At 39.6% G+C, this 27,943-nt stretch overlaps 1 protein-coding gene across 1 annotated transcript in view; it reads right to left on the reverse strand.

The window, feature by feature from the left end:
• Positions 1 to 2,541: 2,541 nt before the first annotated feature.
• LOC137660250 (DDB1- and CUL4-associated factor 17-like) overlaps positions 2,542 to 27,943 on the reverse strand; it is an 80,725-nt gene continuing 55,323 nt past the window's right edge. The window contains exons 8-9 of the mRNA XM_068394991.1: positions 20,882 to 21,022; positions 2,542 to 4,041 (exon numbers count right to left, since the gene is read on the reverse strand). Coding sequence (XP_068251092.1) covers positions 3,520 to 4,041; positions 20,882 to 21,022 — 663 coding nt within the window. The 3' untranslated portion in view covers positions 2,542 to 3,519. The remainder of the gene's footprint in view (positions 4,042 to 20,881; positions 21,023 to 27,943) is intronic.

Below are 27,943 nucleotides of genomic sequence, written 5' to 3' on the forward strand. Positions count from 1 at the left end.
CCCGTAATGTTACCTTCCTAAAAATAAGCAGATACCATATATTTGATTATCACACACTATGAAACACAAATGGGTTCTGTGAAATTCAGGGTCCTCTTTTTCCTGCCTTTTATTCCCCAAATCTCTGCTCAAAAACCTAGTTTCGGAACTGAATTTATGATATTAGTACACTAAATAGCCAAGCACTGGGGTGATTTCAGCTATTCAGGGCTTTAAAACAGGTAGGAATATCAACGGCATATGATAAGATGTTAGTCCCGCTAAAAATAAAGTAAATTATCTTAAGTTATACTACTGTATAAGACAATTTCCTCAAATAATGACAAAGCTACCTATAATACAATCACCACAGAGTAACTCGCCAACAACCCTGCCATGCTGTTATGTTGATAGATCAATTTGAAAAGTAACATACAAGTACATGTTTCCCATCTCCACTTGAGAATAAACATCTATAAGTGATATGCATTGGTTTGGTTTGATACAAAACTTTGTTAAAATCAGAGTAATCATTCTTTTTGCATGATTTGAAGTCTGCCATTTGTTATGAATGATAAAAATTGATTAAACTTAAGATTGTTAGTTAGGCTTTCTCATTTACCTTGCTGCTTTCTTTAATGTAAGAATACATCATTTACTTAAAAAAATTCAGTGGGATATTCATAAAATATGATGATCAATTATACTAACCTATGCCTGGTTAGTTGCCCTATATATTTGCTAATTTTCCTCTATTCCCTACATGAGCTGGTAGCCAACAAAATACACACTAATAAGTTTACCGAGAAGGTAGTCCCAACAAACTATCACACTATAAATAGTATATCATGGGTCTTTGCCGCATTTCTTCAATCCTGGCTGCTATTCATTTTACTTTTAATCCATTTCCTTTGATACCTGTCTAGTTATTTCAACTAAACTTGCTACAAATTACAAAAAACTGAAAAGCTGTTTTTAAACACATTAAATGATTTATTAATTTTAGAAATAACAGAAAATATACCAAACAAAAGTCATTCCTATTAATGCATAACTTATGCAAGGAACAAAACTAGAGTAGCTATAGTGCCGATGATATTGTGCCAATTTATATTAACAAGTAACACCCACCTTTCTTACTGCTGTCATATTTAACTGCATTGAAAAATAATGAGACAATAATGACATATTACTTTACATATATGAAAAAATATCAAGATGTGAAGAGGACCTGAAGTTGGGAGTTAATGGTAATACTTCTGCATCTGCAGTACATGGGGCAGTGATGACATTTGTTTTCTGATACAGTGAGGGTTCCCTCTAATGACTTTATTCTTGGCTAACATACTATCATACAAAAACCTGCTGCACAAGTAAAGTATAAAGATTATACACTGTTTGGACACATTAGTGTATCAATATTTTCAGAAAAAGATTATTTTTTTTCTTTATTCAAACAAACTCTATACAGAGCAGCTAGAGAATATAACGTATAAAAGCTTTTATTTAAGAGCATATTCTCAAAAAAATATTAATATAAAAAATTATAAATATCCAAATTTTCTCCAAATGGAATAGCATTTAAAATGCTACAAAGCTTTATAATTAACAATTTGTATTTAGTGAGCATAAACCGATTCAATTCACTTCTAATATACCGTAGATATTTCACAGATCACAAAACTGTAAACACAATCATAAGACCTTTTCAGCATGAACACATCTGGTAATGATCAATCAGTTAAATTCAGAGATTAGCTTTGTAACATGAAGTAGGTAACAGTCAATTTCACAAATACGTATCACTGCTCTGGGTGAGGAAAAACCTTTTACCATGACAGTTCACAAATAGGATAATCTAAATTAGTAGTGAGCTTGTTCGCTGAACTAAAAATCTCATGCTACCAAGCCATTCATCATTTCTGTCATCTTGCACTATGCAAATTAACACTGCATCATAATTTTTGAATTGTTTGAGCTAAGAAAAATATTCTGCCAGTTAAGCACATAGAATGTCTGTCTCTATCATTCTTAGTTAAAGAAGATATTCAATACAATTAATACTAAATGCTGTACATTCTACCTAAACATGCTTATGATTGTGTTCTAAATGAGATTAAATGCATGAAATAACACAAATGTACATTGATATTTAGTTCCATATTCTCAAGAGCAGATAAAGATTACTTCCTCTTTAAATGGTAGAACTAAAGGACTCAATTTACCCAGCTAGTGAATAATTCAAGATGTGGACATTTTTGAAAGGCAGTCCTACACAGTTTAACTATTTTTTATAAAGAAGACATATTCATATACAGTAATTTCATTTACCGGAAAAGTTGCCTTTACAGATACGTTGGCTGGAGAAATATTTCTTGTAGAAATAAGAGGAAAATTAATAAAATATCGCCAAGAATAGCTGTTACTCTACTTGAATAAATAAGGTTTAATGAATAAAAGTAGTACTTCCCCCTTCCTGGCGTCCTCCCCCAGCTCATCGCCGGCCCCCCTTCCTGGCGTCCTCTCCCAGCTTGTTGCAGCCCCCCCCCCCCTTTCCTGGCATCCTGTTTCCGCTTGTCGCCTTCCCTCTAACAACCAAACTCTTCTACACCTGAAATTCTGGAATCTATAGTTATTGGGGGTGACAGAGGGGGACTGGAGACGACAGGACTTTAGTAGTTGACTGTATAAAGCTATTTCTTATTTTCCAGAAGAGCTTGTAGGGTTTAACACAATTCCATTTTGCCTAGAAATTACAAAAAAATTAACTTACAATTCAAGGATTAATCTTCTTTGTTTCCTTAATTGCCATAACCTTTATTCTTTTCACAAGGTTAGCTTGCAGTATTTCGAGCTCCCACACCCAATCATCTAATTTTCAAATGGGTTCCAATTCCAATGGAGCCACAGATTTCGATACACACCTTTGCCCAGAAGCTCCCTTATCTTTCAAAACATAAGTGAGCCCAGTGCAAATTTTGTCTTATTTGCTATTTAGTCCAAGTGCACAAACTCCCATATTTGCTTTTCAGGATATATTATAATAATGAGTTTATGATGAAATAAATGTATTTCCAAAAAGAAAAAACTACCACAGTATCCAAAACCATAATCACATGTGCCAATCCTTTTGAGCCATTTCTTTTCCCTTCTATGAACTGAATGATGTGTCCAGGATTCGTGTGCAGCATAAACAATATGTTACATTATGTTTATTGTAATGAATATGTACCCAAAAAACGCATCTAAATAATTAAATTCATGGGACATTACTTTGAGTAAACTTAGCTTTTAAATCATTTCTCTTACTCTCACCATTATTGTATACCAAAAGAAAAAACAAAAAACAAAGAGAAAGGCATCCATCACTTCCATGAAGGTACTTCAATAGATCATGATGCAGTATCAAAAGCATGTACAATGCAAAATGACACAGGATATAACGGTAACAAAATGAAAAAATTACATGACATTTAAAAATGAAGGCGAATTTGTACTGGGCAAATTGCCTGTTATCTGAAAAGGCTTTATTTTTTCAATCTATGGACTCCACTCACTAGAAGAGTCTGCCTCTGCAGAGTCATTGCGAGTGCTTGTAAACTGTGTTCTTGGTCTTCTCCTTCGTAATTGCTGACTGCCCTGACTTGGATCTTCTCTTGGTCGTCTGCGTCGTAACTGACGATTAACCTGAGCCAGATCTCCCCTAGATCTTCCATGCCACAATGGTTGAGACCTTAAATTTCGCCCTTCTAGTTGAGCTCTCACATTTCGACCTCTTTGAATTATTGCATACCTTCTAATATTACAATATGGGATCAACCTTGGCCCCTTATTAACATACTCTTCACACTCATCAAAGATCTCATGTAGTCTGTACGAAAATATCTTTGAGTTACTTCCTTCATATGTAACTATATTTAAAACATCCCTCTCAAAGTGTACATTAAGACGAGATGTTTCAATATCTCCATAAATGCCCTCATTTATTATGAGTTCATGAAGAAATTCATATGTAACACTATCATAAAATGTAGCTTTTGCTATATATGAGCTGTTTTTACTCTGAAAAAAAATAAAAACAAACATTAAGAGGAAAATCCTATTACTCTTTCTTAGGCTAATAATATACAAAAACATAAATATATCAACATTACATTAACTACATATTCTATTGTTCAATGAGAAAGAAGGTTTTTGAAAAAGGCTCCTTTTTTTACCAGAGCTTGGAATGCATAAAAAATGGATTTTAAAGCAAAGCGAAAAATCTATTTTTGGGTGAGATAGCCATGTCGCCCTGATGGAAGGTTCCTTTAGGCAGCTTTCTAAGGGATATTTGACTGCAGTGATACTCCCACAGCATTGACCACAGGTCTCCAGAATTCTAACTCCTGGCGCGAATATCCTTAAATTAACTCTTAGGGATATCGCGTAATATCAGGGGACGTATTTCTTGATATGACACATGGCAATCTTCACCCCGAATAGTGTTTTGGCTCTGAGGGGGAAGAGTGGCGAATTTGAAGTGGAGCCGTTATCAAGGTTACCCGGTGGATCCCCTCCCGGTACCACCCCGGCGAACTATTCCTTGTTGCAATTAAGCATGGATAGCCGCAGATAGAGTAGTTTCGGGTGGGGATTTGTTACATATATGTATACTCCTTTTTTAGAAAGGAGGGCGGGTCCATCAGGACGACATTGCTATCTCACCCAAAAATAGATTTTTCGCTTGGAAGTTTACCAGAGAATTACTTGAAAGTACTATATCTGTGGGTTTGTATAAGTGCCTTCACTTTGAATGAGTTCCTTATATGGTCTCCAAGACCTTTATATATGACATTACCGTTATCTGTCATATCCACTAATCTTGGAACTAGCTTAGGGCTTCCTGCCCCCTGCAGGGAAAATGTCGACTTCGACTATTTGGATTCAAAGTTTGTATCTCCATAGGGACAGACGGTAAATCTTAGAGATTACCCTTTATCCCTTGCAATTTGTACTCTGATTTCAAGTTGGGCCCTTATAGGGCTTAATTAAAACTCTAGTATGTTTTATTCGTCTGTTACTGGATAGCAGCAATAAGACGCAAATACGTTCAGTATTTTACCTTGTAGCTAAATTATAGATTGTAGTTAAAATCAGGTATGAATCTGATCCGTCATTAAAAAAACATCAGGGTCCATATATTCTCCTTTTTGGAAAATATGCAATTTCATCGAAATGATGCCACTCAATAGAGATGTGAAACCAAATCTGACTGATATGAACAGATTTTGGAAATGCATGAAAACCGTGACGCAAACGTTCTCACTCAGCACTGGTGTTATTGGTCAGATATGCACCTATGTGGAACAGTGTTAATCATAGTTATGATTTGCACTTGAGGGTAAATGTACCCAGGCACCGGATGCACTGGAAAGTCTCAAAGCAGTTCACTGTTCGTCGCAGGCTTAGACGATGGGTTCTTGAAAACTACCCGCTGTCACCACATGTCTTATCTTATGTATTTGCTTCGAATAGTGTTGGAAGAAGTTCTGTGAAGAAGCAATTTTCTGAGGATCATGAACTGCGGGTGAGCTGTCAAGATCCGCTCTGCAATTAAGTAGGTGAGCACTGCTCTCAGTTATTTTTAGGGATAGATTTTTTATCCTAAGGTATCGTCTCAGAAGAGCTGTCCTTCCTTGAAGTCTGAAGTTCTATGCAGATATACCTTAAGACCCCCTAATGGGCATAGGGAGACATCTTCCTTCAGAGGGCAGATTCTCCAAGGACCCCACCATTTGGTGGGCAGCCCGTTTTGGCGAGAAAGGTAGGATCGGGAAAGGATTCAGTTCTCCCTCTTTTGTGAACTGAATATGGCCTATATTTCATTAACTCTAGCCCCTGAGGCTATTGCGAACAGAAAATTGACTTTCTGTATTAACTCCTTTAGAGTACAATCCTCATTGTTTAGGTTTGAAGCATAGTGTAAGACTTTGACCAACGACCATGTAATGGGCTTTGGAGGGTTGTCGGCTTGGGTCTAGTGTATGCATTGGTACCTTAAAAAAGGTTTCGCTTATGAGAATCCCCTCAAGGCGTATAGAAGAGATCTAGTCAAGGCCGACTTACACATGGTTATCTTAGTGGAAGTCAGGCCTCGTTCAAGTAGGTAAAAGAAGAAAGAGACAGAAACCTTTGAAATTTCTGTAGGTCACCTTGTTTTCACGAGGGGTGGCCCTTTCTTCCAAGACAATTCACATTGTCTCCTGGTTGGACTTGACTTGTACTCTACAATGGGGTCGGTCACATTCTTCGAGGTCCTGAACTTTTGTTCGCTGTTAGGGCGAAAAACTCCTGAAATGCAGGTTGTTGGGTCTTGGGGATGAAATGTAATAGCCGACTTCTGTACCAGATTTGATAAAGCTGGGTATGGCAAAGGAAACAGCTACAGTTTCAATTCTAGAATTACTGTAGAGGAAACCATTGTTTTTGGGCCGTTTGGGGGCCGCTGCAGGAGCTGTTCCTTTGCAGGATACTAGCTTGTCGAGGACTTTTAGCAGGAGATTGGTTGGTGGAAGTAGAAACCTTCGATTCCATCCGTTCCAGTCGAAAGACATGACGTCTATCGCTTCTGCTTAAGGTTCTCGTAAGGGGCTACTAGTACTTGTTGTCGCTCGTTGCGAAGAGGTCAATCTGCAGTTCTGGGACTTTTATTGAAAATAAGGGAGAATGAGTCTGCGTCTAGGGACCATATTCTGTCTCTATCGGCTTTCGCCTGGATAGAGCATCCGCCGTCACATCGCAGAACTCTTGAAGGTGAACTGCTTGATAATGACATTTACTCTCCCTTGCCAGGCGGAGGATGGCTAATATCACACGGTTGATGTGAGGTGAACTCAAGCCTTGTCGATTAGACATATTACTATCACCTCGTTGTTGAGAGCCAATCTGATGTGGACTGTTCTGCGAGGGGATAGTCTCCTCAACGTCAGGAGGACTGTCATAGCCTCCAAGATGTTGATGTGAAAGTTTTGAAATGGACTGATCAAATTCTTGTCTTTTCTTTTCGTACGGGAGGCCTCCCCGTTCTTTTAGGGAGGCTTCCGTGTGAATCGCCACAGATGATGTGGTGGTTGCAAGAAAATTGTCTGTGTTAGGCACTTATTCATTGACCACGGCCTCAATAGCGTGCGGGATTGGGTCGGTGTCAACCTTGTCGATCTCTTCGAGCATTTGATGCGTATCTTCTCCAGACTCCTGGCGCAACCTTTGGCTGTGCTTCTTAGCACCGGGTCTGTCACTATTGCGAACCGGAGAGAGCCCAGTGCTCTTTCCTGTTGGCATTTTGGAATCCCCTTGTGTTGGATTAGTCTCCTGACAGATACCGCTATTTTTTCTTCCCTTCTTTAATAGAATGGAGAGGTGTTGTGACTGCAAGTTCCCATGGATTCACAACCATTGAAACTTGTGAGCTGGAGAAAAGTGAGACTTCTAGCGACTGGTCTTGAGGACAGGTGTTCCAGGAACTGGATCACCTTTCCAGCCGCTTGCTGACAAGTAGTCTTGGATGCTGCCCCCAACCACCAATCGTCCAGGTATGCTACTACCTGTACTCCTTCTGAGTGCAGGTGCTGGACGATCGTGTCCGTGAGTTTTGTCAATACCTTTGGGGCTATATCTAGTCAAAAGGGCATGGCTGTGAAGACAAATTTTGTCTTCTGTAGCCTGAATCCTAGGTAAGAGGAGAGCTGGCGACTGACTGGTAGGTGCCAGTAAGCATCTACCAGGTCTATTGAGACTGTGTACGCCCCTTTTTTGGTAGAAAAGTCCTCATGTGTTGCCATGTAAACATCCGGAACTTGTTGTTCTCAATGAACTTATTGAGTGGAGACAAGTCTAGAACGACTCTGGGTTAGTCCAAGTCTTTCTTGGGAACACAAAACAGCCTTCCCTGGAATTTTGATGGACTTCACTTTTCTCATTACCTTCTTCTTCAAGAGTTTTGAGGTATATTCTTCCAATAAGGGGGTGGAGTGTTGGAAGACTTTTGGAAAAGTTGGGTAGATTTTTGTTCCATTTCCAACCAAGTCCATTCATAATTTGGCTGTGGACCAGAGATCGAAGGTCCAACAATCCCGAATATGGAAAAAGTCTACCTCCTACCTGGAACCTCTCAATATTTAGAAGTTCCTGAGGACTTGTTTCCGTGACCGCGTCCTCCTCCCCCCTTGGGGGGTTTCTGGAGGATCCTCTTTTTGGGCCCTTACCTTTGTAGGGCCAAAAGGTGGTCAAGTGCCTTTCAAAGCCTGGATTAAACGCAGATGACTGGCTACTAGCTGTTGAGGGACCATCTGGAAGGTGGTTTGCGGCTAGGCTACCATTTGAGGCACCGTGGTCATGGTCACAGTTGGAAATTGTGCAGTTCTAATGACGATTTCCTCTTTGAGGATATGCCCCATTTTTGGAGCAGGTTCCCATTCTCCGTGGTGGTTATGGTAATGACCTCTTGGACTATTTCCTGTGGGAAAGGGTCTATGCACCAGATACATGATGAAATCGATTTTCTGGGTTCGTGTTTCACCGTTGATGCGGCAAACCGCCTGGTCTCTACCGGTCCTTTTTTGACCTGGAAAGAAACCTACAAGTCCATCACAAGGGTGGGGCATTACTAAAGACCTGCACACATTTCTTAAGTGGTTCTGACGAGATAGGGAGGCGATAAGCTTATCTTTCGTGTCCTGTTCCCTTCTCAAGGGATGGTTCTCATTCAACTGCTGACCTGCTATCTCCGGATCCAACTTCGAGACGGAGAACGTTGGATGTACTTCTTTCCGCTTCTCCTCGCAGGTGGGCATAGCTAGAGACCTTTCTCTAGGATTGGGCAGGGATTGCCCTCTTCGCCTGCTCTTCTAACACAGTCTAGGGCCTTCCCTGAAAGGGAGGAAGGCTCATGAGGAAGGAGCAATGACAGTTGGATGCTTGTTTACTGCTGAGACTTTAGAGTTATATCCAGCCCCTTTCTGGGTCTTGGTAACGATGGCTTAAGCCTTGTCATGATCGAGGAAAATGACTTCCTTCGGTTTAGCCTCTTCTCGGGATGTAGGTTCATCTCGTAGTCTCACGAAGCAATCTGGGTATGCTGAAGCTGGGTCAGAATTGAAGCTCTTCAAGGGGATCGGGGCCCCAACTTCTAGGAGATATAAAGCTTCCTATTCAATTTGGGCATGTGTTCCGTCTACTCCCAGGGGTTGGTTCGGAATAGTGAGGGAGGTCAGATATTTTAAGGGGCTTAGCAGAGCCCCTGGAAGCGCCAGGGCGTTTCCTTCTCTGAACCTCTCTTTTTTTTTCTTTGAGATCTTGCTTATTCTCCTCTCGTTCCCTCCGGAACAGTGTCAGTATCTGCTGGATCGACTCTAGGAGCGTTTCGTTCCTGCCGAACTGTCAAGCCAGTTGGGGAGTTGAGGTTGAAGGGGTTGACGGCATAAGTTAATATGCCGGCACAGTGAGGTGAAGTACCTCAGTCATCGTCGAAACGGATCCTTCTTCCTCCATGGGTGGTTGAACCACTCCTTATACAGGGCCTTCTTGCAGTAGGTCCTGTCTGGTGTCAATGGACGCCTATGGTATCCGGTCATGGTGGATGTCCACGCCTTGTAGTGCCTGTGAAGAATTTTCTTCACTCTTCTTCTTTTAATCGTATTTTTAGCTCTCTTCTACTAATACTATAGCTACCCCATAAACATTCTCTCCTACATCTAGTTTTCTTTAACGAAACATAGGGAGGACTAACCTAAACTTGTTGACAGTGGCGCACGCCATGCTCGTGACGTCACAGCGTAGATACGCACGTTAGAGGGCCTTAGTGTAACCACGGCGTATGTTGGTTCTTTCCTTAAGCTACGTGGGTCGAGATTAAATTTCTAAACTGCACATTTTATATAAATTCCAATACTGCTGAATTAATGCATCTTATATTTCTCAATACCAATTAAGGTTTGTTAATTTTAAGATGTATGCCCATCGTACCAGTCCATTGCTAATTAATCATTTAAAATATTATTTTTAGCAAGCCAGAATAGGTAGGATTGTTGTATATATAAACTCCCTTAGAGCAGCAAGATTTCTCTAAGTATTTAGTACAAAATCCTGCCTCCTCTGTACTCCCTGCAACAATATATTGCCCTGTCCTTAAGTCCCGATATGGCACCCCCAATGGATTACCGTGCGCATCAAGCTCTTCACCTGTCTGGAAAGGTGAAGCCAGGTGATCTCTTCGACCGTAGTGTCGGCCCCATTCTACGAGAAGCTGCCCTGGCTAGCTGACCCGCCTTGTCATTGAACCCGAGCACTTCTGGCTCACCCCCCCCCCCCTCTCTCCCAAAACTCGACTCACAAAAGGTTGCTGCCGGTCGGAGAGATTGAGAAGAAGAGGACCCTGATGTACCTAGTTACAGCTACAGTGAGAATTCTTGGGGTGAGCCAGGCAAGAGATTAGTGCGACAACCAGGTCAACAGCCACCACGGGCATAGGACTAATCTTTAAAGGAGTGCAGGTACTACATCAATGGCCATTTAGTTTTCCCCCATTTTTTATTAGCTTAGACTAATTTTAACTTGATAGGGAACCTGGCTAATTACACTATTCGGACTGTGTGCGGTGGGATTGTGTGTAAATATTTTTTCGTTATCATTTCTGGTTTGAGACTAGCATAGTCTCTGGGTCACGTGGGCCACGTGCCAGACCCCATTATGATTTTTGATTGTTGCAGACCACGTGTCTGACCCATCATTTCCATCATTTTGAATTACATTTTCATGATTCCATTTTGTCTTTGTTAAGATGTCCGTTTCTTTGATGTAAATTTGTGAAATAAATCAATATTAGATTAATTAAACCTCCTTAGTATTTTTGCTCCCTCATTTATTTTAATGTATGAAATGAATAGTTGATCACGGGACAAAATACCCCATATTTAAAGAGTAAGTCTATAGGTGGTAACAGCGAGGTACTTTGCATTAATATATTTGCTTCGAAGGTAAAGATCCTTATCTTTAAACTTTTAAACTACTTTACATCACTGCTCCCATTTTGGATTTTGTCTACCTTACATTAACGTAAAATAACTGTCCAGCATTTCATTGGGGTAGCTGGGACGGAGCCGGAACAGAGCCTGAGAATGAGATGACTATAGACCTGACAAAGCTAGAGTAGGCCATAAAATTACATATATATTCTACGTGTGGAGTACACCGGCCTCTGGACAGTAAATTCCCCCTTTTGTATTTGAGTGATGGTTAGTGAATTGTGACAGTAAAGTATTAGCAGGGTGTTTGTGCCCCGAGAGTAAGTGCTCCTATCCTCCCCTGTTGAACTTTGTGTAACTGTTATAAGGAGACTTTCCCGGACTAAGTTCCCACTCAAAACACGTAACATTAAAAAATTCTCCACACGAGTGGTCCTTCGAACCGGATCTTTTACCTTTGACTTATGAAGCATTAACGTAATTAATCAGCTTGATTAAGCATATAGTAACTCGCTATATCACTTACCCACACGCACACAGCCAGTTTGTCGAATGTGTAATGCCCAGACTTTAATTGGGAAGAGAAATTTGTAATTAACATGATCTTTTTGTATCGACCACGTGTTTAAGGAAAGAGCTACGTAACCAGGTTAATTTGTTGCTTGAATGTTCTCTACAGAAAGACTAGAATTTGTCGTAGGAACTTCGCTTTGTCTCGGATCCGTTCACCCACGTGTGGCGGAATCCATTTATACCAGAAAGTTCTAAGCTACTTGAACTAAGGTTTTTTGTTGTTCAGACGCCCGTGTTTACTGCTCAGCTAGAGCGCCGGTGTACTCGTTCTGTCAACTAATTTTGCTAGCTAAGCATCTAATTTGTAACATTTTGTACCTTGGTCTACCTTCCTTTGTGTCGTTTACCTTCCCTAACCAACATTAACTTTTCTAACTAACGTTTCCCGTATACCTAGCACATGTCCTTGTCCTAAAGAGCGAATTGGCGTAACATAATTTTAAGTCTTCTTACGAATAACGTAGAAACTTAATTTCACCAAGTCCGTTTCATTCCACGTGTTTGTTCCGAGATGGCGGATCTTGTTTACAGCCCAAACTAAGGGTTCGTAATTGTTTGCTACCGTAAGTAAATTACTGCTTGTAGTTAATTTAATTTCCTTTAGCGAGGAAATATTGTTTTTGTCCTTTAGCGAGGATATTTTTGTTTTACCTCCGCGTGAGGGAAATTTTATATTTGTTTAGCCTCCACGTGAGTGCTCTTTAAAGTCGCTGCCTTGTGCGCCAATCTACATTTTGAATAGTTCAGTGGTCGCCTTAGTGCGCCCGTAATTGTGAAATCGTCACAACAGAGTCAGCCTCGACCTGTTATTTTAACATTTAACTTGAATCTTTGCATTCATAAGCCCATGTGCTTTCTAATATGTTCTGCTTTAAAGTAAATTAATTAGTCATTATCGCCACGTGCGTATATAATTCATTTTAGCAAAGTCTTTCACGTCACGTGACCGAGCATCGTCTGCTTTGTTAGGCCCCAGTCACTTTGAATTTTAAAGTAATTTCGTGATTTACTTTTTTTTCATCATTTAACCATTTTTCTCCTATCATGAGTAAATTTAAATGTTTAATTATCAACCTTGTAAATTTGTAAAGTTTCATTTTTACATTCCTTTAAAATTCAGATTTATCCCTTGTTTTGTTTTACGAATCCGTTCATCAAACGTGGTCAATCCAAGATGGCGGACTTCATGTTTAACGTAAACAACCCTTCACCGCCTAAGGCGGAAACGCTTAGCCCAGAGGAGATTAACGCTAGGCTTAAGGAACAGGAGTTGACATTTACCTTTGTGTGTGAGGACGCAGACCTAGCACTTCATGCTCTTGCTTCTGTAGATTTTCCCAGCATGGGTCCAGAAGCCGTAAATCATTTTAAAACCCTTGTTGGTAAAGTAAGAGATGAACTTTTTAATTACAAGAATTTTTGGAGACGTCATTACGGCCATCCTATTGTCAAATTAAATTATCCAGTGCTTGCTGCCTGTTCGAGTAAAGTTGAAATTGCATTCAACAGCCTCATGGCTCATCCCAATTTAATAATCAATCCTAATCAGTCTTGTTCTTCAACGAAGACGACACCTTCAGTGACACGTCCCGTTGTAAATGTCATTAGCGATCCCCTAGTTGATCCTTTTAATGTCTTGGCAGTCAAGCACAATGTTCATAATTTTGTATCAACTCCCCATCTTCACATTTCATTACTATGTTGCCAACACGGCATACGATTAGTAATTTTGAGTCAGCCCCACCTGCTTTATCCTCATCTCCGAACCTTAAGCCACCCGCGTTTGATCACCCTCAACCCCCTTTGTCTTTGCCGCCGGTGACAGTCCGTCCCGGAGGAAATACCATTCATCGTCTTAACATAGACCCCCCAAGTGGTAGCACGAATACCACCCAACTTAACCGTGTGCGTGATGGCCAGCAGAGGCCTGTACCGGTAAATTCAATAATTAAAACTGTACCATCCAATGGACCAGTGCTCGCTTTGCCTGACTGTCCTATCTTTAAGCCCGTAACTTCCGCTCTAACCCGTGTTGACGCTAAAACATCCCCGTTAGGATTTGAAACCCGCCCTCAGAAAGAGCCGCGTGATCACAAGGTTAAGACCTTAGCAGTCAGAAATGAACCTTGTGCACTGACGGCGGATTTAGTGAAGGTCACAAAGGTAGACCTAGCACCGGAGCTTAGAGCCTGTTTACAAATAACTTTGCTTAAGGATAACGGTACATTGAACGCCATTCATTATTTTCATTCACTTTTGTATGGCACAACTGTAAGCCTTTATTATTTTTGCCAAGTCATTCAGCAGCACTTTTTCGGTCAATCCCATGCTTTAACTTTAAAACATAAATTTAATTCTTGCCTTGACAATTTGTCATTTTATTATAATCCCCCTGACATCCTTCAGCTCGTGCTGAATATAACTTTTCCTTTAATTGCTCCCCTTGCAAACGTTTCTGTTAAAGACGACATCCAAGACCCAAGCTGTCATAAATACGATGTCCCCATAGACCTAGTTCGTCTCGATTTATCATTCAGGCTAGTGTCAACCAAATTTTCACCTTTAAACGCCGAGAAGGAAGTAACTTTTCTCCTTTTGTCAGGCGATGAATACAAAGTTTTCATTACGCCAGTAATTTTCTTTGTAAAATCATTTCATGTAAAACGTTGGGTGTCAGACCGGGATTGGGACTCACCCCCATAATTTTTAATTTGTCATTTGGCCTAACTTGTTGCTGAAATCGACCGTAATTGGCTTACGTTTTGTTTGCTCTATCCGTACCCCTAGGGTGGGAAGAATTGAGTACTTTTAATCGTTCTGTTATTATTGCATCGTACGTTTAAAGTTAAAACTGATCATATGCTTAACTTAACGCTTCCGTGAAGCATTGCCTGCGTGGTTCAATACTCCCCAAATTCACGTGAAAGCATAACTTTTGACTCGATTGATTTCAGTTAACGTTAACAGCGATTTGTTAACTTTAAACGGACGTTGATTTGAAGAACAACTTCACTCATCATTCAGCCAGTAACCTTATCTCGCTCATACTAACAAGTAGTTGAATCACATTTGCCGGAACTAACCCCTCTCCCTTTTTTCTCCCCTTTATCCCCAGGGTGTGAAGAATTTTCTTCACTCTTCTTCTTTTAATCGTATTTTTAGCTCTCTTCTACTAATACTATAGCTACCCCATAAACATTCTCTCCTACATCTAGTTTTCTTTAACGAAACATAGGGAGGACTAACCTAAACTTGTTGACAGTGGCGCACGCCATGCTCGTGACGTCACAGCGTAGATACGCACGTTAGAGGGCCTTAGTGTAACCACGGCGTATGTTGGTTCTTTCCTTAAGCTACGTGGGTCGAGATTAAATTTCTAAACTGCACATTTTATATAAATTCCAATACTGCTGAATTAATGCATCTTATATTTCTCAATACCAATTAAGGTTTGTTAATTTTAAGATGTATGCCCATCGTACCAGTCCATTGCTAATTAATCATTTAAAATATTATTTTTAGCAAGCCAGAATAGGTAGGATTGTTGTATATATAAACTCCCTTAGAGCAGCAAGATTTCTCTAAGTATTTAGTACAAAATCCTGCCTCCTCTGCACTCCCTGCAACAATATATTGCCCTGTCCTTAAGTCCCGATATGGCACCCCCAATGGATTACCGTGCGCATCAAGCTCTTCACCTGTCTGGAAAGGTGAAGCCAGGTGATCTCTTCGACCGTAGTGTCGGCCCCATTCTACGAGAAGCTGCCCTGGCTAGCTGACCCGCCTGGTCATTGAACCCGAGCACTTCTGGCTCACCCCCCCCCCTCTCTCCCAAAACTCGACTCACAAAAGGTTGCTGCCGGTCGGAGAGATTGAGAAGAAGAGGACCCTGATGTACCTAGTTACAGCTACAGTGAGAATTCTTGGGGTGAGCCAGGCAAGAGATTAGTGCGACAACCAGGTCAACAGCCACCACGGGCATAGGACTAATCTTTAAAGGAGTGCAGGTACTACATCAATGGCCATTTAGTTTTCCCCCATTTTTTATTAGCTTAGACTAATTTTAACTTGATAGGGAACCTGGCTAATTACACTATTCGGACTGTGTGCGGTGGGATTGTGTGTAAATATTTTTTCGTTATCATTTCTGGTTTGAGACTAGCATAGTCTCTGGGTCACGTGGGCCACGTGCCAGACCCCATTATGATTTTTGATTGTTGCAGACCACGTGTCTGACCCATCATTTCCATCATTTTGAATTACATTTTCATGATTCCATTTTGTCTTTGTTAAGATGTCCGTTTCTTTGATGTAAATTTGTGAAATAAATCAATATTAGATTAATTAAACCTCCTTAGTATTTTTGCTCCCTCATTTATTTTAATGTATGAAATGAATAGTTGATCACGGGACAAAATACCCCATATTTAAAGAGTAAGTCTATAGGTGGTAACAGCGAGGTACTTTGCATTAATATATTTGCTTCGAAGGTAAAGATCCTTATCTTTAAACTTTTAAACTACTTTACATCACTGCTCCCATTTTGGATTTTGTCTACCTTACATTAACGTAAAATAACTGTCCAGCATTTCATTGGGGTAGCTGGGACGGAGCCGGAACAGAGCCTGAGAATGAGATGACTATAGACCTGACAAAGCTAGAGTAGGCCATAAAATTACATATATATTCTACGTGTGGAGTACTCCGGCCTCTGGACAGTAAATTCCCCCTTTTGTATTTGAGTGATGGTTAGTGAATTGTGACAGTAAAGTATTAGCAGGGTGTTTGTGCCCCGAGAGTAAGTGCTCCTATCCTCCCCTGTTGAACTTTGTGTAACTGTTATAAGGAGACTTTCCCGGACTAAGTTCCCACTCAAAACACGTAACATTAAAAAATTCTCCACAGTGCCTATTGATATCCGTGTCCACCGTCCATTGGATAGAGGGGGGCTGGACCTGTGCCTGAGGCACAAACTTATTCGACTGAGCCTTAGGGAACAATAGGCACTTCGAAATTTGTTAGGTAGGTAAGGTCCCTGAAAGTTCTTCTGGAAGCCTCATACTCACCTTTGCTGGGTTTCCCTTGCTGTATCCCTTGACTCCATAGTGTCCGCAATGTCTTTATAAATCCATCGGTCAGCAAGGTCAAGCGATTGCGGTTACCTTTTGGGTCCCAGAACCTCAGGGATCCAGATACAATGCGGCAGGGGCCTAAGGCCCGTACATCGTATGCCCACAAAAGTTCTTACTCTTGTGGTTGCAGAACACCCCTGCACACTTTGCCATCAGCTCCTCCTGTAAGGGAGAGAAGGGTGAATGAGTATTAGGTTGTTTATATTATTGAAATAATATATGTTAAAAATATGGGTTCCAGTACCTCAGGGATCCAAATACAATGCAGCGGGGAGCATGAGACCCGCACATCTTGTGGCCATAAAAGGTCCTACTTGTGTGGCTGCAGGACAGGTCTGCACAATTCACTTTGCCCTCCTCTTGTAAGGAAGGGAAGGGTGAAATGAGTATGGGGTAATTATCATACTGATAATTATACACATGTAGTAAATAGTAATCATTACTATTATAATCATAGCTTAGGATAGTAAGCTAGAAAGAAAATAGGAAAGACACATATCTGTGCTTCCTGTCCAGGCAATTGCTGTGACCTCCCTCAATATTAATGTTCTAAAGTTTCCTTATCAGGGAAATATAGAGTGGAATAGCTCTCGTACGTAGAGCTGGAGTCAGTGTATACTAGCACTAACTCTGCCACAAGTGAATATTAATACTGTAGGGTAAAGATTTTATGTTCTGATGATCTAGGATACATCAGAATGTTGAAGGAATATTTCACTTCAACATTTGCTTAGTGGTCTCAACAATAGACTGTGAAAGGACACACAGAATATGTTGGAAAATCATACTACTGTATATTATATACTGTAGTTTTCTAACTGCTGTATTTCTATACCGCAGGAATGCTGGGTACTGTATAGTCTTATACTGTAGTACAGCCGGCATGTTGCCAGCTAGGCTAGTACCTGGCGGCACTGGTCCAGCTAGCATGCTGCCGGCTAGGTTAGTACCTGGCGGCACTAGCCGATAGAGAGAGAGAAAGCATGGAGAGAAGGGCTACCGAATTATTATAGTTTAGTACAATAATAGGGGTTGTAGGGACTACTGTCTCTACTCCCTTCTTCCCAAAATGAGGATTCAAATGGAAGGGGAAAGAATGTATTCATTCTAGCTTTCATCCAGCCACAAAATCTGTTGCCGGCTGCGCTGCCGGTTACAGGGTTTGTGGATGGTAGTCCAAGAGAGGACTGAAGAATACTCAAAGTTATAATGGGTCTCCCACCGGCAGCCGTCATGGCCGGCACAACCTTTCCCGGAGCCTTGCTTCCATTAGGGAAAGGTCGAAGCGGCAATCTAGCCGCCTTTGTAGGAGCCCGGCCGGCATCGTAATCAGCCCGGCAAGCAGGGAGATTGTAGAATACCGGCCACAGATGTTGTGACAGCCAGGCTGTCACTAAAGGACAGAAGGGGAAGGGAAAGGGTCTTATATTTTGCATAGAAAGAAGGCGGCACGTCTGCCTCCCACTGTCAGCCGCAAAACAAGGAAACATAGTTTCCTATGCCGGCGCCGTCTTGGGCGATAGAAGAATAACGATTCCTCAGCCTAAGACATTGCCGGATATAAGACATGTCTTCTAGACCACAAGGGAGAAGGTGGCGGCAGCTGTACTACCACTTTCGGTTGTGGACTAGGGAAGCCGGGCTTCCTATGCCGGCAACTGTGAAACCGGCAGGGGAATGACTAATCCCCCATCGGTAGAGTTGCCGGCAGCAAGACTGAATACTCTGAGTTACTGTCGTAATTCAAAGCCGGGATACTCACTGGCAAAGAGGTACGACAGAAACACTATCCCAGTCAAGCCGGAGTACACTACTCTATGGCAAGACTAAGGAGAGGGTTGCCGCCTAATGGCGGCACTCAGAGGAAAGGAAGGGTTTATCCTTAATTCTCTAAAAGAGGCGAGTATCGAATTATGTTAGTAATTCTAGGACATGTACTATCTCCGATTGAATTTATAAAACGATACAAGAGGATGATCGGGGATAACGTTACTAACGTATACTAAAACGCATTAGGCTAGCCTAACTCGAGTCTGGGTCTCGGTTATGTTACGTTACTGAGGCCCTATCGTATACGATCGAAACGTTTAACCGAAGAGGAAATATTACATGTGTAATCTTATCTTCACGAGTATAATTTGCCTAAATAACTACAATTCATTAAAGCTAATTACCGGGGATGTCGTACTACTAACTAAATAAAGCATTTATGGCGTACGACAGCGATCCAAAATGGCCGTCTCCGGTGATGGCTCTGCTCCACTAAACACATCTAAATTATGTTAATTTAACTGTGAGAAGGGAGCCAAAAATTATACATAGGAAAGATTAAATACTCATTTTTCCAGAGGATGAAGAGGCTGGAGAATGCACAGTAATAATCCTTGAAATAGTAACAAAACTGAGAGCGGTTGGGAGATACACTGTGCTTAACTAGCTACTAGAAAAGGAATAGTTTGTCGGGGTGGTACCGGGAGGGGATCCACCGGGTAACCTTGATAACGGCTCCACTTCAAATTCGCCACTCTTACCCCTCAGAGCGAAAACGCTATTCGGGGTGAAGATTGCCATGTGTCGTATCAAAAAATACGTCCCCTAATATTATGCGATATCCTTAAGAGTTAATTTAAGGATACTCGCGCCCGGAGTTAGAATTCTGGAGACCTGTGGTCAATTCTCTGGGAATATCACTGTAGTCAAATATCCCTTAGAAAGCTGGCTAAAGGAACCTTCCATCAGGACGACATGGCTGAGCCCAAAAACATTCATGTATTATGTGACTTTCTGAGACCTTAGCCTATTTCATTTCATTGTTCTCCCTCACAAATTCTAGGTATCTAAAAGAGTGGCTACAACTTTGGGAGTGTGAATATTTCACAGCAAATAAGTTTAAAGTGAATAAAGAATTCAAGGCTTTAATAAAGGATCTTGAATCTTGTAGATACTGGGTACTTTCAGAACCCTTACGGAATGGTGTACAAGAACCACTAACTACCATTTGAGAAGTTAGGCTAGGGTTTGAAATAGGGCAGGTTAGGTTTGAAATATTACCCTTAATCTAAAACTTAATGGCCTTCTGAGCTTCCACAAAAGAATCTAATGACATTTAACTCTTAAAAAGCTTATGATTATCGAAAGTAACTCATTAGGCTGCAGCAAAGTCAAAGCCTAGAGTGACAATATTGCCATTATTTCTTCTATATATAAATAGCCTAGAATTATCCGGATTTCCCCTGAACTAAAAGTAAGTTTCTTTTAGCTTTGAACTTTAATCTGATCCTGAAACACACTCCTCACAAGATTCTCTATGTTAAAAAATTTTTCCCAGCATAAGATTAAAAAAGAATGCAAATCATGATCACCCAGTAACATTATGCACGATAGTGCAGAGATTGTTAGAAAATCTGAAGACATCTTCAAAACACTATAATACAGAAAGTATAAAAAACAGACAAAAAACCTGACATATGGAGCAAACATCGTTGTAGTCCCATGTTGTCTTTAAAACTGAAGAAGTGATACAACATTTCTATCATGTTATAGTTCTTAGACGCTGTTTCATTGCTTTACTAGAGACATTAGTGTACTGTATTTGAAAAACAAAAGAGAATTATAAAGTAATGTCGACATTCAGAGCTTCCAGAGATGAGAGCAATATGAACATCAAGGGAGGTTTATAGAAATCAATGAGTTGAAATAAAAAGTGACAGATCATTTAAAAAACTCTTAGCAGTAAGACAGCAGTTGTATGACACAAACTATGTAATAAGTCAAGTTTTCCCAGATGTATTTTTAAATAAGTGGAAAGGGAGATACTTATATCAAGTGTCTGAAGGTTGATGCTATTATAAATTAGTCTCAATGTAAAGCATAGGGTTTATGGTGATGTAAATCATATCAATATAATTTCCTATACTTGACCATAAAATAGGACAAAATAATTTGCTCACGAGGCTGGAATGAAATACACAGATTCCTACTCAAACATAAAAAAATTTTGAAGTGAAAATATACTGATCAAACCTGTATGCCTCTTACAACTCATACACCACATATGCTATCAATTATGAAAACTAGAAACTTTCAGCACCTTTAAATATTTGGGTATTGAGAAAATGAAGCTTCAGTTAATGAGGAATAAAAAAATAGAAACAATAACAGCATTCAAAAATAAAAATTAAATATATTGCTTACCGTGTCTCTTCTGGCTTCCACAATAACCATGACCATCAAATCAGTTTCGACATCAAAAGTCACCGATCGGTTTAAGGAAAGGTCAAAAGTAAGTTTGTTTTTCACAACCCGACCTGAACGAGAATACACAGCTTCTGGGGCCTGCAGCATATGGAACAAATGTTAATAAAATAGAACAGACAAGAAAAAAATAGAAGAGGAAAAGATTACAGTAATACAAATTTAAAATACTCTACAAGGTATTAAACTTCACTCGGATCCAAAATTTTTGGTGCTCCATTAATCTTGAAAAGGCTGTAACTAATATACAATGTGATGATCAACCTGTTAGATATCAATATGAGATACCGAACAAAGGCCAAATTACTAACTTAAAAATCTGAACTCTCATAAAAACTGGTCCTCGAAATTTTATTTTTTAAGAATAAAATTATTTACATTTTTTTTTCAATACAAACCAATTACTTCAAGTGCTCATTTTGTGTATCATGTACTGTTTTCACAGATAAATTCTCTAAAGGAAGATTATTATTACTATATTGTGGTAAACAAGTAGTGCATATATACAATGAAATCCACTAGGTCTGTTACCAAATTAATTCTTTATAGTCAACTACTCATGGCTTTTAAAGATCCAAATGATAATAGGGGATCAGATAATAAATATAATTTCAGCATATGCCCCCAGGTAGGTTGTCAAGAACAAGAAAAAGAATTATTTAGACAAGAGTTTGAGGCTGATATTAGAACAGTGAAAGAGGAAGAGAAGCTAATCCTAGGAGCAGATATAATTGGCAGAGTGGGGAAGAGAAGAGATGGATATGAGGAGGTACATGGGTTTGGAAAGAAATCAGGATAAGGAGTATAAATTAGCGATGGCTCAGAGTTTTGAATTGGCATGTATGAATACCTGATTTCAGAAGTTTGATAAGCATATCATAACATATGAAAGTGGAGTGGAAAGCCAAATAGATTACATATTGGTTAGAGAAGCAGACAAGAAAAATATGATGAACTGTAAAGTGATTTTTGGGGAAGCTTGTGTTAAACAACATAGACTGGTAGTGATGGATTTTAAAATGAGAGATAGAAAACCCAAGAAGAGAAAGGATATGTAGAATTCAGGTTTGGGACCTTAAAGGAGAAAAGTGTGAGCAATTTAGGAGGATTGTGAGAGAGATGACTGGACACAATAATAGGGTGGAAAACATCTGGTTGGGTCTGAAAGAAATATGTGTAGGAGAAACAGGAATTAGTGGTTAGAACCAGTGGATATAGTGTTTCGATAGGAGAAAAGTGCCAGATTCAGTTAAAACAAAATCAAAGGCATTCAAGGACTGGAAAGTACAACAGGCACAGAGAGAAGAGGAACAGCACAGAGAAGAGGAAAGAGATTCTAGGAGGAAAGTAGGTATAGCTATTAGAAGAGCAGTAGAGATATTAAATCAAAAGCTACGAACAAAGGAAGGAGAAAAGGTTATCTATAAGATTTCAAATTTGAGGAAAAGGCAAAGACAGGATTTGGGGCAACTGGTAGTCATCAGGGATAGAGATGGAAATATATTGCATAGGGATGATGACATTAAAAGGGGATGGATGGAATATTGTGAACAACTATTGAATATTGATAATGAAGAAGATGAGCTGGGAGAAGCACAAAGGGTGGAGGGGCCAGTGATGGAGATACGGAATGGAGAAATGAATCCGGCATTGAGTAAAATGAAGAATAGTAAAGCACCAGGCTCACCAGAGTTTCAAATTGAAATGGGCAAGATACTAGCTACAGAGGGGGAAGAATGGATGCTGTATTTATTGAGAGCAATATGGGAAGAGGAAATAATGCCTAAACACTGGGAGGAGAGCCTAATGGTATCTACATTTAAGCAGAAATGTGGCATCATGGAATGTGGTAACTACAGCTGAATTAAACTAACAGCATGGTTTGAAAGTTTTAGAGAGGATACTAGATGAGAGACTGAGAAAGATTGCAAAGATTGGTAAACAGCAGTAAGGATTCATGAGGGGGAGAGGGACTGTGGATGTCATTTTTATAGTAAGGCAGTTACAGGAAAAGAGACTAGAAGGAAACCAGAAGCTCTTCTGTGCTTTTGTAGACTTAGAGAAGGTTTAAGATAGAATACCAAGAAAAATGATGTTTTGGTGCTTGAGGAAGAGGAAAGTCCCGAAAAAGTTAGTTAGAATGGAAGAGATGATATACAAAAGAACAAGGACAAAAGTTATAACAGCTGTTGGTGAAACAGAAACCTTTGAAGTTAGTGTTGGATTACACCAGGAGTCAGCATTAAGCCCATTTTTATTTGTATTGGTCTTGGATGTGTTAAGTGAAGAGATAAGAAATGCAGAGTTGTGGGAGGTGCTATATGCAGATGATTTGGTGGTTACTACTGAAAATGTGGAAGAATTAGAGAAGGATGGTAGAGTAGCGAGAGACTTTGGAAAGGGGTGGCTTGAGGGTAAATGTGGATAAGACTGAAGCTATGGTGAGGAGTTAGGAAGGTTGGGACAGGATAGCTATATATGAAAGTAGAGGATCAGTTATAAAACAGGTAGAACAATTTAGATACTTAGGATCTACTATAAATCATAAATCATGAGGGAAGAAGTGAGACTTTAGATAAGAATAGGATAAAAGCAGCATGGGGAAAGTGGAGGGAATTAGCAGGAGTGGTACGTGATAAGAAAATGCCAATAAAGGTAAAAGTCAAGATCTACAGTATAGCACAGTAATAAGACCAGTGTTAATGTATAGATAAAAAACATAGGCTTTAAGATGAAAAGAGGAAGAAAAACTTGAGGGAACTGAGATGAGAATACTAAGGTGGATTATTGGAATATCACTGTTTGAAAGATTGGAAAGTGATGAAATAAGAAGAATGGCAAGTAAAGTAAAGATTACAGAGAAGATAAGAGTGTCCAAACTGAGATATTGTGAGCACATATTGAGGATGCAAGGTGAGGAGGGAGTGAGGAGGACTTGAGAGGAACCTGTTAGGGGGAAAAGATCAAGAGGGAGGCAGAGAATAAGATGGAGAGATAAGGTGAAGGATGATATGGAGAGAAGAGGTTTGGTGGATGAGGATGCCTTTGAAAGAAGGCACTGGAGAGGGTGCATCAGGCAACCAACCCCTTAATGTAGGGATAACGGTGGGGAAGAAGATTGATAGCGAGAATGTAGGACAGGAAGTACGAGATATTTTCACAAGTAATTGGTTTTTACAGCCTTCTTTTTTGACAAAATACATTCTTAAATAACATACCCATTACTTTTAGCTGCCAAATCATAATCAATTAAAGTGGGCGATATATGAGGTGTCAAGTTCCCAAACTGATAATTGAGAGATCTGGAACAGGGCTGGAGCATTAGATAAAAGGTATCAAGAAAATTCATTATACTGTACCATGTTTCTTTCAGACAAGTCCTTGAAAGGACAGTAAGATAAGTTGTGAGTGAGGTGTTTTGAGTAAGTGTGCATATGAATGGTGACATAACTTAGCCGTTTCAAGTGACTTAAACAATGTTTTTCCATGTTGGAGCCCTTAGGCTTATAGCATCCTGCTTTTCCCACTACGGTTATAGCTTGGCTAATATTATTATTATTATTATTATTATTATTATTATTATTATTATTATTATTATCATCATCATCATCATAATAATAATAATAATAATAATAATAATAATAATAATAATAATGCAGTAACACTAAAGTCTGTATTATTAGGAGGCCACAATAGAAAAATGAAAGGAAGCATTTTAGCTATGTGACTCAGGTAAGTCATCTAAATCCGCGGTTTCCAACAGGTAGTCCGTGGAAATTTTTTGATGGTCTGCAGAAAAATTGAGACATCATTTAAATTTGTATATTTTCAAAATCCTTTTCATGCAACCCTGAAACAAATTGCACAGAAGACAGAGAGACCAGTGTTGCCAATTTAGCATTTTAGGGTGATTTAGCTTTTAAAATTTGAATCTAACATTTAGCAGAAAAGACAACCATTAAATAATTAATGGCATTATATCAAATTACTACCAGTTTCAGTAGCCTTCCCTCAGTCATTTGAAACTACAGTAGTTTCATACGAATCCCCGCTAGTTTGAAATTACCCTACTGTCACGCTTTTAGCTAAGGACCAGGAAGGATATGGAAACTCTCTCTAACTAGAAGCAGTTCGCTGGTGTTCTTCATTTTATTTCCGGATGGATATGACTTCTTTTTCAAATTCAGGCGTCCACCAGAGTTGTTGCAGTTGTCGTGGATGACAAAAGACAGATGCTTTCTCCTGAAATTTTCTTTTTTTCCTTTGTTGTTTCCTACATTCTCACAAAACGTATTTGACACCAAAAACTCTTTCACTTCCTTCATTTCATTGGAGAACATCACTGCAATCAATAGTTGAGTAATTTCAAACTAGGTTCATTTGACTAAGGAGTCATTTCAAACTCGTGAGGAGTTTAAAATGACTGGGCGAAGTCTTCTGAAACGGGGGAGTTATTTGAACCGGTTACACCAGCTTCAGTGAAAGAGAGCGTGTTTAGTTGCTGCAGGACCAAAAAGTCCATCACTAATTTTGGTAAATGTGGATATCAGGCCCAGTTCCTATTCTTATTGTAATTCTAGTGTTTTTCTATAGATTTGTGTTGATAGTTTAACAAATCTGTACCTGTATAATTTATAAGTGAGACGTATCAAACCCGATGCACAACTGTTGCTACAAATCATCAAATCTTTTTTTCAGATTCAAATAAAATAGGATGTAATAGACCCATAATGAGTGAGAAAAGGCAAGCATATATTTTGCATTTCTTTAGCAAAAACAAAAGGTGGATTAACTAATGTTAATATTAATACTCCACTTAAGTGTGAGCTGATCAGTGAATCGGAGCATCCACAGTCCTTGTCAGGCACCATCAGAAAGAACATATGAACTGGAGGCGAAAAGGAAAAACTCAAAGTATCAAGAAAATATGATTTGAACTACAGTACTTGAAATTTGGATTTATTCAAGAACCTGGTAGTGAGGTGGACCCCCGGCCTCTTTGTATTGTGTATTCCGAGAGCTTATCTAATGATGCCATGAAACCTTCAAAACTTGAAAGACACTTTCAACCAAAGCACCCAGATTTAGCCAAGAAACCACTTGAATATTTTCAAAGAATGCATGAAAATATGCAAATGCAAGCAGGTGCTTTAAAAAAAATGGTTGTTGAAGATAAGGTATTATTAAAGGTTTCCTATTTAATAGCACTTCAAATAGCCAAAAATGAAAAGCCATATATGATTGGAGAAGAATTAATAAGCCCTTGCATGTTACAAGCCTGTGAGTAGGTTTTGGCAAAACAGGCTGTACAGAAACTGAAAGTAATTCCTATGTCTGTTAACACTGATAAGTTCAGAATTCAATATATGGCTGAAGATATGGGAAATAAAGTTATAGAAATGGTAAAAAAGTCACCATTTTATTCAATTCAGCTTGACGAATCAACGAACTTAAGTAACAAGGCACTTCTACTATGTTTTGTGAGGGTTGAGTATGAAGGGAAATTACAGGAAGAAGTATTTTGTTTGCTCAACTTACCCGGTAAAACAACAAGCTCTAAGATTTTTAAAACACTTGATAGTTATTTCATGGAACAAGGAATTGAATGTAAAAAATGTCTTGGGATATGAACAGATGGGCCGCAAATATGACTGGACATCGTTCAGGAATTGTTGCAAAGGTGAAAAATATTGGTCACCCAGACATTCTATCTACCCACTGCATTATACATTGTGAACAACTTGTAGTGAAAATAATGTCCCCAGAACTACACAAAGTATTATCAGATGTTATTAAAATTATAAATGAAATTTGACTCAAAGCGCTCAATTCTCAAATATTTAAAGCACTAGGTGAAGAAATAGGTTCTCAGTATACTCACTTCCTTCACACTAACGTAAGATGGCTTTCGAGGGGTAAAATACTAACCACACTGTTTGTACTCCGTGAAGAAATCAAATTATTTTTTCAGCAGCAAAATAATATGCAAAATTTCAAGAACTTTTGTCCGACAATGAGTGGTTAGCCAAGCTTGCATACCTGGCAGATATTTTTTCCTGTTAATTGAACTAAACATATCCTTGCAAGGACATCTTAAGGATGTGTTCACACTGCGAGGTAAAATAGATGCTTTACAAAAGAAAATATCAATGTGGCAAACACGGTTGTCTGACGAAGATCTGCAAATGTTTTCAAATTTTGATGAATATATGGGAGAGAAGGATGTTAACCAACTAGTGATATCCATTGTTCAATAGCACTTAGAAGTCAATGACAGAATTTTTTGTGAAGATGACCTCAGACATGTCAATATGTGGATAATAGATCCATTTGCTAAGGAAAAGATACCAATATTCAGGCATGAGATGTCAAGTCTTCTTCAGAAACTATTACCAGAGACGTACCTCTTCACTGACATCTCTGAAAGAAGATGGCACACCTTCCCTGGTAGACCGTGGCACAGAACCATTATTATGCAGAAATCTATGCAGAAATTGCAAAAAGCTTTTCACTTGGAAGAGAAGCTGGATAAACTTCACAAAATGGGGGTACTTCAGACAATGCAACTGACAGGAAAGGTTAGTCCAAAGGTAGCTCTCTAGAAGTGCTAACAGACCAGGAACCATTAGGCATGTGGCCATATGTGAGCAACCTGGGTTATCCTGAGGCCTGGCAAGCTCAACACTCAATAGATCAGCAAGTGAAACGGGCTGAACGGAGGAAAGGTAGGAGTCTAGGAGATCCCATGAGTGTTGGAAGACATCCTTGAACACTAACCATGGGTCTGAATGTCCAACCTTACAAACTTGCCTCTGGTGACTGAACCTGTTCTGCTGGTACATTCCTCTTGCCAAAAATGTACTTGGTTGACAGTTCTAAGATGTTGGTACACTGACCTGAAGTGCCTCTAGTCAACTTGTAAAGAGGGGAGGTAAGACTGTGGCCCTTACTTGTTGATGTAGACTACTATGCTGATGTTGTCCTTCAATAACACCACTGAGA

Source organism: Palaemon carinicauda, chromosome 20, assembly GCF_036898095.1.
Source record: "Palaemon carinicauda isolate YSFRI2023 chromosome 20, ASM3689809v2, whole genome shotgun sequence".
NCBI classification, from domain to species: Eukaryota; Metazoa; Arthropoda; class Malacostraca; order Decapoda; family Palaemonidae; genus Palaemon; species Palaemon carinicauda.